General features: G+C 28.8%; 1 protein-coding gene across 6 annotated transcripts in view; it reads right to left on the bottom strand.

Annotated features, from left to right (window-relative positions):
- Window positions 1–2,877: 2,877 nt before the first annotated feature.
- LOC136081717 (aryl hydrocarbon receptor-like) overlaps window positions 2,878–15,204 on the bottom strand; it is a 125,594-nt gene continuing 113,267 nt past the window's right edge. For 3 of the 6 annotated variants that reach the window (XM_065799542.1, XM_065799543.1, XM_065799541.1), the window contains one exon: window positions 2,882–3,521. In XM_065799542.1, coding sequence (XP_065655614.1) covers window positions 3,143–3,521 — 379 coding nt within the window. In that variant the 3' untranslated portion in view covers window positions 2,882–3,142. Of the gene's footprint in view, window positions 3,522–15,204 lie in introns of all 6 variants that reach the window. The other 3 variants (XM_065799539.1, XM_065799540.1, XM_065799544.1) reach the window with 2 other exon arrangements.

The raw sequence follows: 15,204 nt of genomic DNA, 5'->3' as shown, positions 1-15,204 counted from the left end.
TTTGAACATTCTGGCTTTTTCTAAAATTTGCTGAGTGTTAAGAAAGTAAGTCCCACCAGACCCTTGTCAAGGCTTCCCAAACATTTTCTTTAAAGGGTCTGTCGTAAATTTACCAAGTACCACGTATCGAAATCCTGAGTTAACTAGGTCTTGACAAGAGCAATCGATCCTGAAGATGAATGTCAAAAAAAAAGTGCTGTTCTTGTACCACGTGTAAGCTGACATTGTCTTTGTCTTTGACTGGTCATTTTTTCACTATGCAAACAATTTTGGTCAAAAAAGTTAATTATTCATCATTTTCTGAAGATATAACACCTCTATCATCATCGTGATAACGTAAGTCTGCATATGATCCTTTAACATTTACAACTTTCCACAACTTTAATATTATTTCAATAAATCGTATGGCACCATCTGAATATCTATGTTAAAACATGTCTTTAGAACAACTTATGTTTCATCACAAAATATGCTATTGCTACATCGTTAAGTTTTGAAAGTTTAACTAAATTTTCTTTTTCAGTTTCATGTAAATGCTTTAAATCAGACCACATAGCTGATTTCATTTCACCATCATCTTCAAAATTTAGAGCTTGTGTTTTCTCAGTTAGCCAGTTGTTTTGCGCTGATTTTATTAAATGGACAAAGTTATGAAGTAAAAATATATTACTTTTCCATTCTCCATGGATTTCTACAAGTAAACTTAGAATAAAAAGCGTCTTTACGTAGACTTTGTCTATTAATAAAATACAATTTTTTTGATGACGGTGTTTTGCATTTTTTTAAACCTCACTGATGTTTTTAAAATCGTCAAGAGAAGAGTTAATTTTATATGTAATTTTTTGAAGAAGAGAAATACTTGAAAGCTGGTAACCTTGTCTCAGTTTGTCATATAACAATCTAGATAAAGAATAGTACTCAAAATCACGAATAGTTAATTCAGGATTAGAGTTTTTTTTTCCAATGATAACAGGACTTATTGCATCAAAATGTTCCTGAAGTAAATTAACTTTAATGCTTTTTATCAAAGTATTAAGGTATCTCCAACATTTTTCAAATTGTGAATATTATATAAACTTTGGATCGTATATTTTATACCACAAAAAAATCCTTCAAAAGTCAAATCATTCTTAATTTTTATGAAAACTCTATGTATTGTTGTATTTTCTTCAAAATCAGTAGATTGTATGCATAATGTATTGTTGGTGAAGTACCAAACAGAGTGGAGTCAAGACTGCCGTTTCAACCTTATTTTTAAGATGCTAAAAATTGACTACTTTATCTTGTTGATTGAAAAGATGGAGTTTATCTGGAACTTTATTGCGCACTTCAGACAGTTTTATTTTTTCCGAGATGGACCAGGTTTTGTAGGAAAAAGACTTGGTTTCACACAAGAAAATAGTGAAAGTGGGTCACGAGGTCTCTTATTACCATGCTTAATTATTGTTATATAATAATTATATACCCATTTATAATAATTGGGTGGAAAATAAAGCTCACATACAACAGTATTGTTACTATCAGGTATAGTAATCCGTGATATTATAGAAATCCAACGAGCACATTCTTCTTTGTCAGTTAGTAACCAAAACACTTTTTCTTTATTATAGTTTCATTTCTTTATTATATTTTCATCAATTCATTACACAACATTTCTTTGGCATTTTATAAATTTAATAATAACTATAAATAACACATTCAGATCAATCAATTAGTTTTTATCTTGTACAATATACTGTTAGTGTAAATATTGCCTTGGAAAAAAGTTTCTATCACTTTAACTGTTCAGGTCTACCTGAACAGTTAAAGTGATATATACTCAACTTCTCGCTTTACTTCTGTTTAACACTGGCCCCTTTTACACAGCATGTTACTATAAAGATGGCCATGAATATGCATTCCCCCTACACACACACACAAACATACAGACTAGAATCTGAAAGTGGATCCGGACTTGTTTTGGTCGAAGATATTTGAAAAATTAGGTTAATTAAGCATAAAAATATTTAATTTTCTCTGAAAATTTTCATATAAAAAATTAATAACAAACTTTAAAACGATTAAAAAATAATAAAAAACTAAATGGAGATCTACCAACTATAAGCCTAAGCATTTTGAGTTTTTGAAATAACTTCAAAAAATTTAAAAAGAAATCTTATAATAACCCAAAAAAATTTAAGGAAAGAACAACATTTTATATGACAATATTAGTTCTTCTGACACATTTTTCAAATAATAATAATATAAAGTACATAACGTGATATATAAAAATAAATCGGACATATTAATTTCAAAAACCATCAGAAAGCTTGAAGAAACACAACTTTAAATCCGTGGTAAAAACACACAACTTTTCTTATAACGTAATTTAGATCACTAGATTAATTTAGTAAAAAACCAATGAAAAGTTTAACTTCGTGGAACATTTTCTTCTATCATGTCAAGTTTTGAAGATATTTTGAGGTAAAGCATTCGGGGTAAAACCTTTAATATTGTTAACAACAACAACAACAAAATTGTTTAAAAGTCAACATGGGTCTCAAAAGAAGCATATTTAACAGAGATTTATATATTCCTATGTAATAAAAAATGAACATTTATAAAAATATATTCCTTTGTAATAAAAATGAAAATTTTTGCATTATAGCTGAGACAAAGGTTAATATACTATTAAATAACTTTTTTTCCTGATAATATTAGGGACTTTACCGAAAATGCTCAGGATTTGAATCCAAATATCTGTAAAACCTGACTTAATAAAAGAAAAACCTGACTTGATAAAAAAACATTAGATGAAAGTAAAATGGTTGCATATTTAATATCAAAATAAGAAATGCTAAACTTAAAACGTATAGTTTGTTTGACGACAGAAAAAAAAACCTTTTTTTTTTGTTGACCTGTCTAATAATTATTAGAGAAATAGTAATTATAGAAGATAAATGTAAAAAAATAAAAAAATAAAGAAGAAAAAAAAAACATATAAAATATAATATTCACATATTTACAAAATATTTTAAAGTGTAAATTATTTTCTTTAAAAAGACTAGACTTTCAATTACTCGATAATATAAATACAACAGCAATAAAATACAAGAGTTTCAAGTGCTTGAAATAAAACGTATAGGATAAAGTATACACTTTTTTAATGAGGTTCAAAAAGGTAGGGGGGAAACTGCACATGATCGGTTCTATAGTTTCCGAACGCTGCTTGCGATCTTAAAATAGAAGAAAGATCGTATTGAGGCATTATTAAAGAAACATTGGGAGGCACCTCTTCATACTCTACCGGCACAAAGTTACTCGATTGGCATTGCGAATAATCATAGTGTTCTAAGCTCTGAGTAGATAAATGTTCAACATGTAATTCTCGTGCATATGGATAATGCCTAAGATTGGAGTAATTCTCAAATAACTTAATTGGTGGACAAATCTCAGGCTTTTGTTCTGCGTACTGATCGTAATAAACATCTGATTTGCTATCACAATTTGATATATTATCATACTGACAAGAGGAAAAATCTAAAACCAAAAACAAAAAAATTAAAAAAAATGTGTGCGTGCGTGTGTGTATATATATATATATATATATATATATATATATATATATATATATATATAAATATATATATATATAAATATATATATATATATAAATATATATATATTGGGATACGTTATTTTTTAACAATTAAATTCCAACCACCTGGGTTAGTTAAACGGTTGTATAAAAATGACTTAACGTTGAAATTTTTTTTTTACCACTTTTTTTTTTACCAAAAAGCGGGGACCTTAACTATTGAAATAAAATAGCAATTTTTATTTTCTATGACTCTGAAAGGTCTAAATATTAATTTGGAATTGGTTGGAAAGTTAAGTTTTTAAAAAAGTGCATTGGTTTGACCTTAGAAAAATGGGCGAAACGTTCTTATTTTAGGTAATTTTATGGATCAATTGACCAATTTTTTTATCTCCTTAACTTTCCGAGACAAATTTCTATCAAATTCTTGTTTGCAAAGATTAATTTAAGCCATAATTTGAATTTTAATATTATTTCTAATGTAGGAGGGGTAGCGGTGGGTTCGTTTCTTCCCCCCCCCCCCCTCAACCCATTTTATGTTTTTTACAAAATGGTAATGTACCATCTGCCTTGAAGATTTATTTTTACATAAAGTTTGATTAGATTTTCATATAGGCACTGCAAAATATGCGTTTTAATGAAACAATTATGTTTTGCTTAATCTCAAGTAACTGCGATAGCTAGATAAAAAAGGGAAAAAAATAAATTTTCTGTTAAGAAAAATATATAACGACATTGTTAAGGTCAACAATGACAAATTAGGAAATAATCAAGAAAAATTCTTCTTCAAATACAGTTTGTAAATCTAAACAAATTTTTCTTCATGTTTTTGGTGAAAAATCGAACCATTATTCTCCAAATTATGCTTTGTGCCCATATCCCCTCCCCCCCAATTCTCCTATGTTTGTACTTTCTTGAACTCCCTGAATTAATTCCTACTTAGCTGAACAGCCAACATTATATCTTGCCTGTCCACTTCATTGTGAACGGAATTAACAAGCTCTGACACAAGCTTGATTGCCGTTCAGAGCAGTCATTGACTACATATAGTCAGCTAACAAAATCAATGCAAGCTTTAAATTAGTCGATAAAGCCCCAGAAAGACAAAGGACAGTTTAACAAAGGTTTATCATCGTCTTTACTTAAATTTAACAGACTGAAAATAAACCACGAGCTCCAACTAACCAACTGGGACATGAAAGGCGGTTTTTCCTGGGAGAAGTCTAGATTTTTAAGAAGGATTGAATTTTTAGACATCATTTCTTTTTGAAAACTAGCTATCAATTGGTAGGGCAACTGATTACTTAAAACTTCAATTTTAAGATAATATATAAACTTTGCCATAAAACGTGCATGGGAAACTGATCCCAAAGCATAAACATGAAATCTTACTCCTGGACATAAGTACATAGGTGGACATGAAATCTTACTCCTAGACATATGTACATAGGTGGATATGAAATCTTACTCCTGGACATAAGTAGGTGAATGTAAGTTCTGCTAGTTATTATTACCTCTTTGAAATAAATTGGCAAGTGCATATTTGCAATATTGGACAGTTTCTTCAATCTGTTTTTCTAGATACGTTCCTTTAACTGCAACGTCGTCAAACTTTTTGAACTTTGTTTTACCATAGATTCCTTTGTTGCGTTCAATTTAGCTTGGAAAACTTGGAATACCAGATTTTTAAGAGCATAAGTTTTACCAATGTGAACTTTTTCCCAAAAATGTTTATAGTGAAACTTGTAAGCATATTGACATGCAAGTTGTAATATAATTGAGCCCTGTGTTTGACAAAACCTAATATTTGTGCCGGAATATTTTGCAGTATTAGTTGGAGTTGTATCAAAGCACAGACCCTTTATATAAGTTTTCAGCTTATATTTATACAAAATGTTTACTAAAATCTCATGATGAGATTTTCCAGTACCCTGTTCCATTGGCGGAATGGCAAGAAGTTATAAATCACTATTGATATTTACAAGAACAGCAAAATGATCTCTTTTTTGTTTTGTACCGTTAGTAATATCCTACAAAATTTTTCCATCAAAGCGTGCGATTATTAGGAATTTACTTTGACTTGCAGCTTTTATTATATCTTCTTGATATTTAGCTGCACTTGTACTTACTGCTTTCTTTTTTGCACGTCTGATGGTGGATTTAGAAAGTAAGAAATCTGTCAAACTGAAACCCCCAGAAGTAACTACTTATGTCAGAGAGCAATTGCATTATGCATTTCTAGATAAAATATATTTTTAGAAACACCTGTAATTACAACTTCTTTCACAAATTTTTTAGATAATATTGTTGAAGCACGAGTACCTGATTTAATTTTGTCTGTTGAATAGTTGGAGTTTTGGCAGGAAGAAACCTAACTTTGTTCTGATGATAAAACTCAGTTTGATCCTTTTATTGCTCAATAATGCTAAATATCAAAATCTTCTTCTATCTTTTTTATCTTTTGGCAAAATGCTGAATCCTTCAAACCATGTGTCATTATAAGTTTCGTTATTTGACCTTATAAAAATTGCTTATCTAAAAAGTATGAAGCTTTTTTTCTGTGTTTCTTTTTTAAAATAGAGCAAATATCAGGTTTTCCAATCAAAAAAATTTTCTAAGCATTTTTTAAAAAGATGTTTCTAGCTAAATCTTCTGTGTTGCTTTTTTTATTTTTATTTTATTTAAAAGTTGCTCATTTTTTAACTAGATCATTTAACAGTTTCTTAGACAACATAATATTTATTAAACTTTTTTCTAATTGCTTTAAAACGTTTTAGTTTTAACGTTTTAATTTTTAACCTCATATTAGAGTAAAAAGAGTCAACTTAACAAATTGATATCGGCAAAATTAAAATGAGGAAAATATTAAAAAACATTAATTATATATTTAGCAAACCTGATGTGTTTGTTATAAAATATGCCACAGTCATATCCTCCATCTATCCAGGGTTTCTTTATAGCAAAAAAGATGTAGTTCTGAGAATATATTGCTTGTCCAGAGCATGCTGACACCATTTCATCTAGTGAAGTACAACCAATCGAAGTTTTGTGGGAGTATTTTTGTCTAACAGATGCATGAGTTCTTAAAATTAAGTTTAGATTTTAGTTTCCGTTTTTGAAACTGAAATTTAATTACTTGGTTTTTATTATGAATGATAAGTTTTAATTAATTTAATGTTTTAATCATACCTGTTATGAAAATTAAGAATAATTTTCTCATTTGTGGCAAACTGTTTCAGAAATTTTCTCTCACACTTTTTTATCTACAAATAAAAATGTCTTTGAATGCAATCTTGTGATTTTGGGCAGAATCTTTACTTTTTTTAAAATCTTCTTTTTATTTTTTATTTTAAAGTAAAAGTTAAAAATGGCAATTTATAATAAAAAAAAAATATTCTTAGCTTTAGTAAAAGTATAGCATGAACTCGTTTTTTAATTTTTTCTAATTTTTTAAGAATAAATAGTTCAAAAAATGAAGATTGTTTATGTTTGTGACAGACGTGAGTTCAACAAATTGTAAAAGCAGGGACTGTAAAACTGGGTTTCAAAATTTTTTTTTTTAAAGGGTAAAATCATTTTTATCCCATCGGTCAACTAATCTTGGTGGTTGAAATTTAATTTGGAAAAAATTGTTGAAAAATGACGCACCCTAATACATATATATATACATATATACATATATATATAATACTCGGAATTAGGGTCGGCATTCGGCAATGCTGACCTTAAAATATTTAAGGTCGGGAAAAAATTACCGACCTCGTTTTTATGTATTATAAGACCTTTGTATCAAAATTTTTTTGCCGACCTGATGCCGACCTTTAAAAGATTGAGATTGGCATCAGATTAAAAGTTTATTGCCGAAATCATTTTTCCTAATTAGAAATATTTACAACTTTTTTCCTACGTAATTTTTTTAAAGCGTACTTAAGTTTAATAATATATAAGAAAAGTTGAAAGAATATATTATCTTGAATAAATAAACAAAACTGACTGAAAATGAGGAAACATGATGGATTTCTTTGTTTATTTATTAAAACGATTTGTCATAACAACTACATCCAAAACTGGATATTCGAAGAATGCTGTTACAGAAATCATTAAAAAGTTTAGAGAAACTGGCTCCCTTGAAGATAGAAAGCAAAGTAGTAGACCTCCTAAGCTAAAAAAAGATGACAATAAATATTTAAAAATCCTATCTTTAAGAAATACAAAAAAAAGCATCAACCGAGCTGGCAAAAGACATTAACACAGCAACTGGGAAAAATGTCAGCTCTTCTTTCATTTGACAGCACCTACTTAAATCGGGATTAAGAGGGTGTGTTGCAATTCAAAAAACCATTATTACAGTGTGGCAATAAAGAAAAACAACTTAAATATGCAAAACGACACAAAGATTGGGCCCTGGAAATGTTTAATCGGGTTCTGTACACCGATGAGTATAAATTCAAAATTTTTGAAACGAAAGGACGCCAATATGTTTGAAAAAGATTTGAAGAAGCCTATCAGCCCGAGTGTTTAAACCCTACTATTAAACACAGAGGAGGCTCTTTACAAATTTGGGGCTGTTAATCTTCATCTGGAGTAGGTGATTGGATCAAAATCGGGGGGCGACTCACTAGGGAGCGTTATGTGGATCTCCTAAGGCACCATGCTGTATCATCCAGATGGGGACTAATAGGTCATAATTTTATTCTGCAGCAGGGCAATGACCCAAAAGATTGTTTCCTAGTGGCAAAAAATTATTTAAATGAAATGGCAGAGGAAGGAGTACTGGAATTGATGACAAGGCCTCCCCAGAGACTAGTTTTGAATATAACTGAGCATATTTGGAATTACATGGACAAAAAGAAGGTTGAACATGTTTCCCAAAATGCTGAAGAATGTTTTGAAGTACTTCAAAGAGAATGGCACAACATACCCCAGGATTTTATAACTAACTTGTATGAATCTATTCCCCGGCGAATATTGGCTGGGATTGAGGCAAAAGGAGGATATAGTAAATATTAGGAGTTTTTTTATGAAGTTTGACATTAAAAAGTTTATTATTGTTCCATATTTTGTGTGAAATACATATGTTTTAATAAGTTTATAATTTAGAACTACAAACTTAAATATTAGAGAAGAATTCTCTGGGATTTTTTGAAAAACTGTAAGTGGTCTAAAACTTATTCACAGTACTGTATATATATATATATATATATATATATATATATATATATATATATATATATATATATATATATATATATATATCACCTGCAAAATTCAAAGAATTTTAGATCGGCACAAGAGTGCTTTACGTAGCTAACATCAGGTCAGCAAAAAATTTATTTGGATCTTTTCTTTCTGTTTCAAAAGAATTAATGATTAATTGATTATAAAAGCATTGCTTTAGACAAACATATTTTAGAGAATGTAGCAACTAAACTTTATGTAAGTATATAGCAAATTTATGAATTAGTGATTTTTTAATTTTGAAGTTGTTTTTGAACTACAAAAAAAAAATCATAATTTATTTATTACATTTTTATTTTTTTACATTAATCATAGAAAGAACACCATTTAGAAATACAAATTTAGTTCATGTGTTGTAGGCAAAGATTTTGTTAATTGCAAATCATTTAAAAAAACGAGTAGACCCCAATTTACAGTATACACTAGTTTTCAGTTAACATCCGGTTGTTGGGGATAATGACCTAATTAATATGATTTAAACCTCCAGTTTTTTAGACATGGCTAATTTTTTAATTTGAATGGATTTAATAAAAACCTTCCCTTACAAAAAAACCCAGTGAACTTTCATTAGAAGTTTGCTGGAAATCTAAAAGAATCACTAGAATCCTAATCTAGAAAAATCACTAGAAATTCATGGAGTTCTCTGGGTTTTCAGCTAAGTTTACTGGAAGCGATAAATTTTGCTGGAATTCTAATGAAAATCTCACTGGGTTTCTAGTGATCTAAAACATCACTGGAAGTTAATTGGGTTTCTTATGAAATACTTTGTCATATTTCCAGTGATGGAATGCGTTACTGGAAGTTTACATAAAATAATACTTTTAATATTTGCATAACCTTGCGTAAAAATCTGTAGTGTCAGTTTTTGTTATTATAAACTTTAAACAAACTCCAAAACAAAACATCGATATGCTGTTTAATAATTTCTTTTCGCTTCACAAAGCGAATGCATGTTTATTTAGAATATAAACATTGATATGGCAACATTCCATACAAGGACGGATTTGAGATTTATAGAGATAAAGAATAAAATCCGGAGTAAGAAAGTGGCGAACACAATAAAGAGATGCAAACTTAGCAGATGCTAGTTTTGCAATGGATTTGATATATGGTTTCCAAAAAATTTTGGAAGCAAGAATTAATCCTAGAAGATGAAAGTAGATAACTACATATGAAGGGTAGATGAGTACATAATTGTACAAAAATATATGAAAATCTAGAATATTGCAATTACGATCAGATGAAAAAAGTTAGAGTTGAATCTGAGTTAAAGTTTACCAGCCACCACCCTATGCTATAGCAAAGTGAGATCTTTTTCAAGCTCAAATGCACCCACCAAGCAATTAGAGAGTGTTAGCTTCTTATCAAAACAATAATAAATGGTAGTATTACCAGCAAACAATGCTATCTTATATCAATGCTATTTCTGGGAGATTGAGAATGTAAATTAAAAAGAGTATAGGCTGAGGATAAAACCTTGAAGTACCCCTGAAATCACAAGAAATGAGGAAGAGTGCTGCCCATTGAGGACAAAATTTATACTACGATTGGTAAGGAAAGTTTCAATAATCTTAAAGATTACCTGATACACCATAACAAGAGAGCTTATGAAAAAGACCAGCATGCAAAACTTTAACAAAGACTTTAGAATGTTGAGTACGATATCCTTAACCACTACACATCTGTTTAATGCGCAATAAAACTTATCAGTTGTTACCATTAACAAATCAGCAGTAGAATATGAAGATCAAAATCCATATTGATATTAAAAGTAAGTTATTAGATTCAAGATAAGAGATTAAATGTTTGTTAATTAAAGATTCAGAAACCTTCCTAATGATAGTAAGAAGACTAATGGGACGGTAGCTAAACTAGTCAGATCGGTCTTTATAATTTTCCAAAATAGGGATAACAGATGCCGTTTTTCAGCAGACTGGAACACAAAATTCTGATAAACACTTGTTAATTAGTTTTGAAAGTATAGACGACAGCTCTGGAGAACACTTCTACAAAACTATAACAGATATGTTGTCTGCACCAAAAGCTGTAGAAGAGTCTAAGCAGGAAATCAGTTTAGATATAGAAGCAGGAGTCAAGCAATGGATCAATCTGTTTGTCAGTTATATCAGGTAGGATGTGAATAGTGGAATCAAGAGATGAGATTGATGAAAAAATCTTAGCAACCAAAAAATAAAAAACAAAGCTTTGTCTTCAGGCGAGGTAACAAAATCTGAACCATGCAAGAGAGGTGGTATAACAGATTTGCCCTTATTATATACACTGTAAAGAATTTCTAGAAGCCTTGCAAGACTTGAGCTGAAATACAAGAATTTGTGACCAGAGAATAGCCAGCTTAGGCATTTAAAAAAACCTTTTTACAATGGTTACTAGCAATTGTAAATAGGCGTCTGGATAGTTGTTTTGGTAATTGATATGGAAGTAATGGTTATGATTGGAATTTGCAGCAGAAAGTCATCGATATTGACTAAAGGATAAAGAGAAAGAGCTGGGTCAATTTGATCAGAAATCATATCAAAAAGAATGCAGTCTTGAGATGAAGTAAAGTAATATAGAAGAATAGGAAAGGTGAAGTGGTGCTAAACGAAAGCACATAAAAGAATAGTCTGTGGATTTAAACCTTGTTTCCCAACAAATGGGTGAATTCTTACAAATGTTAATGCCCAGGCCAAGCATGTGACTAATGGAGTCTATACAAACTAAAGGAGGATAACTATCAACACTAAGATCATAAGATGAGACAGCTGAACTCAAAATAGTCTCACAAAGAACAAGTAGATCTGGTGAACTAAGCAAGAAATAAGACTTAACAGAAGAAAAATTACTTTGCAGACCAGGAATATTGTGTGGTAATAAAACAAAAATAATATATTACTCAGTACACTATTTAAGAGTCCAAGCAATTGCCTCATTACTATTTATCAACCCTAAGCCATAACAACGGGCTCCAAATGTGGCCTCGACAATGCACACCAAAAATACGAAACAGGAATGGTGTATCCATGGCACTGTTAGTACTCTGATATTTTATACCTATAGATGGAATTACTCTCTCTGAGAGCTAAAAAGAGTTCAGGAAATCTGGTTACCTGGCTACCAGCTGACCTCAAATCATAACTGAGTTTTAGAGCTGTACCCTCATTAGGAGATAATAGAATGAGTTGCCTAGTCATAAAAACACAAGCAAAGACATTTAATGAGTCAAGAAGATCCAGCATTTGACATCCTCAACTAAAATAATGTGTAATGAATAGATCTATGCTATCCTAGTAGATGAAGAAGGGATGCAAATTATTTATGCTTTATTACCACACAGTGTTTTGTCGACATCTACAATTTGTTTTTTGAAAATTTTTAAGAAGGAAAAAGAGTCATACAAAAAATGATTGTCAATAATGAACAACATGATTGTCACAAAAAAGCATTTTTTGTGACAATCATGTTGTTATTTTACATTCTAATAACCAGTGTGCAAATTGTTTCAAATGTTTTATATCATCTTTATAAGAAATGCAAATACTTTTCATATTTTAAACATTGGTAAACAGTTTTAAAATACTTGTAAAAACAATTGGGAACATTTAGCAGATCTTGAAGAAAATAGGCACGTTTTAGTTGTTCTATTATATATTAACCTTTTAGTTGTTCTATTATATCCCTTATATGGATCATTTTTTTTAAGCTCTTAAGACCAAAACGAACAAGAATGTGTCAAATGCTTTTAAAAGAATGGATCAATGATAACCCTAATTCTTTTTGTTTAGTTTTGATAATTTAATGGTAGTGAACCAGTGACCTCCACAATTAAAAAGTTTTTTTTATCTGAAAATATCCTAATAAATTAAATTTTAAAGATATGTGATACAATAAAATAGTAAAATTGCATAATATAGTTGAGTACTTTTCCTTGGAAAAGTATCTGAAAAAATAAAATATAAATTCCATTTATTCTGAAACACAAAAAAGTATTTTAGTTCTTGACTGATGAGTTATTAAACTTGATGTCAGTGAATTCACCTTTTAGTTTCTTAAGAAAATATCATTGTAAATAAAATTGTGTTTCTGAGCTTACCTTGATTTTGTAGTTATAAAACTAGGTATTTATAATAAATGTTATATTACAAACCTGCATAGTTAGTCAGATTCATTTTTTTAAAATGTTTTAATCAAGTTATTTAAAATATTTATAAACGTTTTATAAAAAAAATTACAACTTCTAAAAAAAAATTGCAGAATCAAATCTAATAAACCTCCATTTTTGTATGTAAACGTGAAAGTTTGTTTAAAAAAATCACTGGAAAAGTTTACGGAAAGTTCAATGGGTTTTAGAACAACTTTACTGGAAATTGGCTGGAAAAGTTTACTGATAGTTCACTGGGATTTGGAACGACTTTACTAAAAGTTAGCAGGAAAAGATAACTGGAAGATTAGTGGGTTTTGGAACAAGTTCACTGAAAAAGATTACTGGAAGTTCGCTGGGTTTTAAAACATTTTTTCACTGAAAGTTTACTGAATTTTTTTGTACGGGTTAACTTGTATCAAATTTAAAAAAAATTTTAAGTTTTTTAATTAACATGTTTCTTCTTCACATGTGTTTAACATAAATATACCAAAACTAAACTTAATAGACTTTCTGATCTTAAATAACATTAAAAAAGCTGTAAACATGCAAATTAATGGTTTTAACTAATAAAATAAATTAATATTATTAAACTTATTAAAATAATAATCACGCTAAAATTTTTTTGTGAGAACAGACATTTAAAAAGTAATTTTCATTAACTTTTATATAAATTAATAACCTTGCTATGCTTGAATAGATTTGAGAAAAAAAGAAAAAATGAATTGAAAAAAGAAGTAACTACAATAAATAAATAATGAACTTATAATGAACGAATATTTTTTTACATATATTTATTTTTGCATGCCGACACTTTAAGGTCACTTATATATAAGATTCAGGTCATTAGATGTATGCCGTCATAAAGCAAAGATCAGCTTTTGCGTTGATACTGCCGATATTAATTTAACCGATGTTGATATTATATATATATATATATATATATATATATATATATATATATATATATATATATATATATATATATATATATATATATATATATATATATGTGCATACATATATATATATATATATATATGTAGTAATTTACAACCAATGCTTATAACATAGTTTAGGTTTAGCTATGTGAAAGTGTATTTATATGTCCAGTTTGTTAATACCAAAATATTTTTTTCTCTTTAGACTGAATTTCTGTGTAATGCAAAAAAATAAAACAACTGGCAGAGTATAATTTGCTTACAGACGATACAAAACTAGACTTGAGCAGTTTTTTACAGAACTTTTGATTGATGGCTAAATGTGTTGGTGCAAAAAGTAGCTTACATAGTTCATTATAAGATAGGTCATACCAACAACTTAAATTTTCTATGAAACAAAATTTATTTTCAGAGTGATCATAAACCAGATTAATCAAAATGGTGTAAAACAAGGCTATTTTTCTCCATTAATGAAACATAAATTTTCATTGGTTGGTTTTTTAGATAAGCAAATTTAATATTTTTGCTATCAAACCATCAAAATGGTATTTCTTAATGCACAAATTTTAAATGAAACTTTTTTTTTTCATACCTTGAAATGTAAATAGAAAGTTTGGTTGATTTAAAAAAGTAAAATTTTTTTAAGCGATTAAATACAAAATATGGGTGCATGGATGGGAGTTTTTAAAATTCAAAAATTGAGCATTTAACTAACTGTTCTTTTTAAATGACATACTAACAATATGTTTAACCATAAATAATAAACCATAATTATTAGATAAAAAAAAATCTAAACTACTTTTTAGTAGTTGTGCTAATAAGTTGTTATAAGTCATTTAGGCACACTATTGGTTGTATCGTCCACTTTAGTGGTAGAACAATATTTATGAAAAATGTAGCTATTAAAAATTATTCTTATAACTTGTTTCAGTAATTTGTTGTAGTAAATTATTACAATAAACAGGCATAGAAATAATTATATTTCTTTATTCCATTTTATTCCTTGTCATTGGTTTTAAGTCAATTCTCATTCTACCCAATTATTTACTTCTTCTTGTACTTCTCAAATCAATAAATCATATATATTATCTCAGAAATTAGATTCTACAGACTTTTGAAACTTTACAGAAACCTTTAAAAATGTCACTAAGAAAAGGTTGGTTTAAATTCTCTCTCATAAAAAAGTTTGATCACATATATTCTAACATGCAGGTCTTCTACATAAGTTTGCATTTGTATGGTATATCTGGAAAAGTTTTGAAAATTATTGAGTCAACTTTTTATTTCAACTTCATTATTATCCTAGCTTG

Source organism: Hydra vulgaris, chromosome 06 (genome assembly GCF_038396675.1).
Source record: "Hydra vulgaris chromosome 06, alternate assembly HydraT2T_AEP".
Taxonomy (NCBI): domain Eukaryota; kingdom Metazoa; phylum Cnidaria; class Hydrozoa; order Anthoathecata; family Hydridae; genus Hydra; species Hydra vulgaris.
The sequence above is the reverse complement of the archived record's forward strand: the minus strand, read 5'-3'. Positions and strand labels throughout refer to the sequence as shown.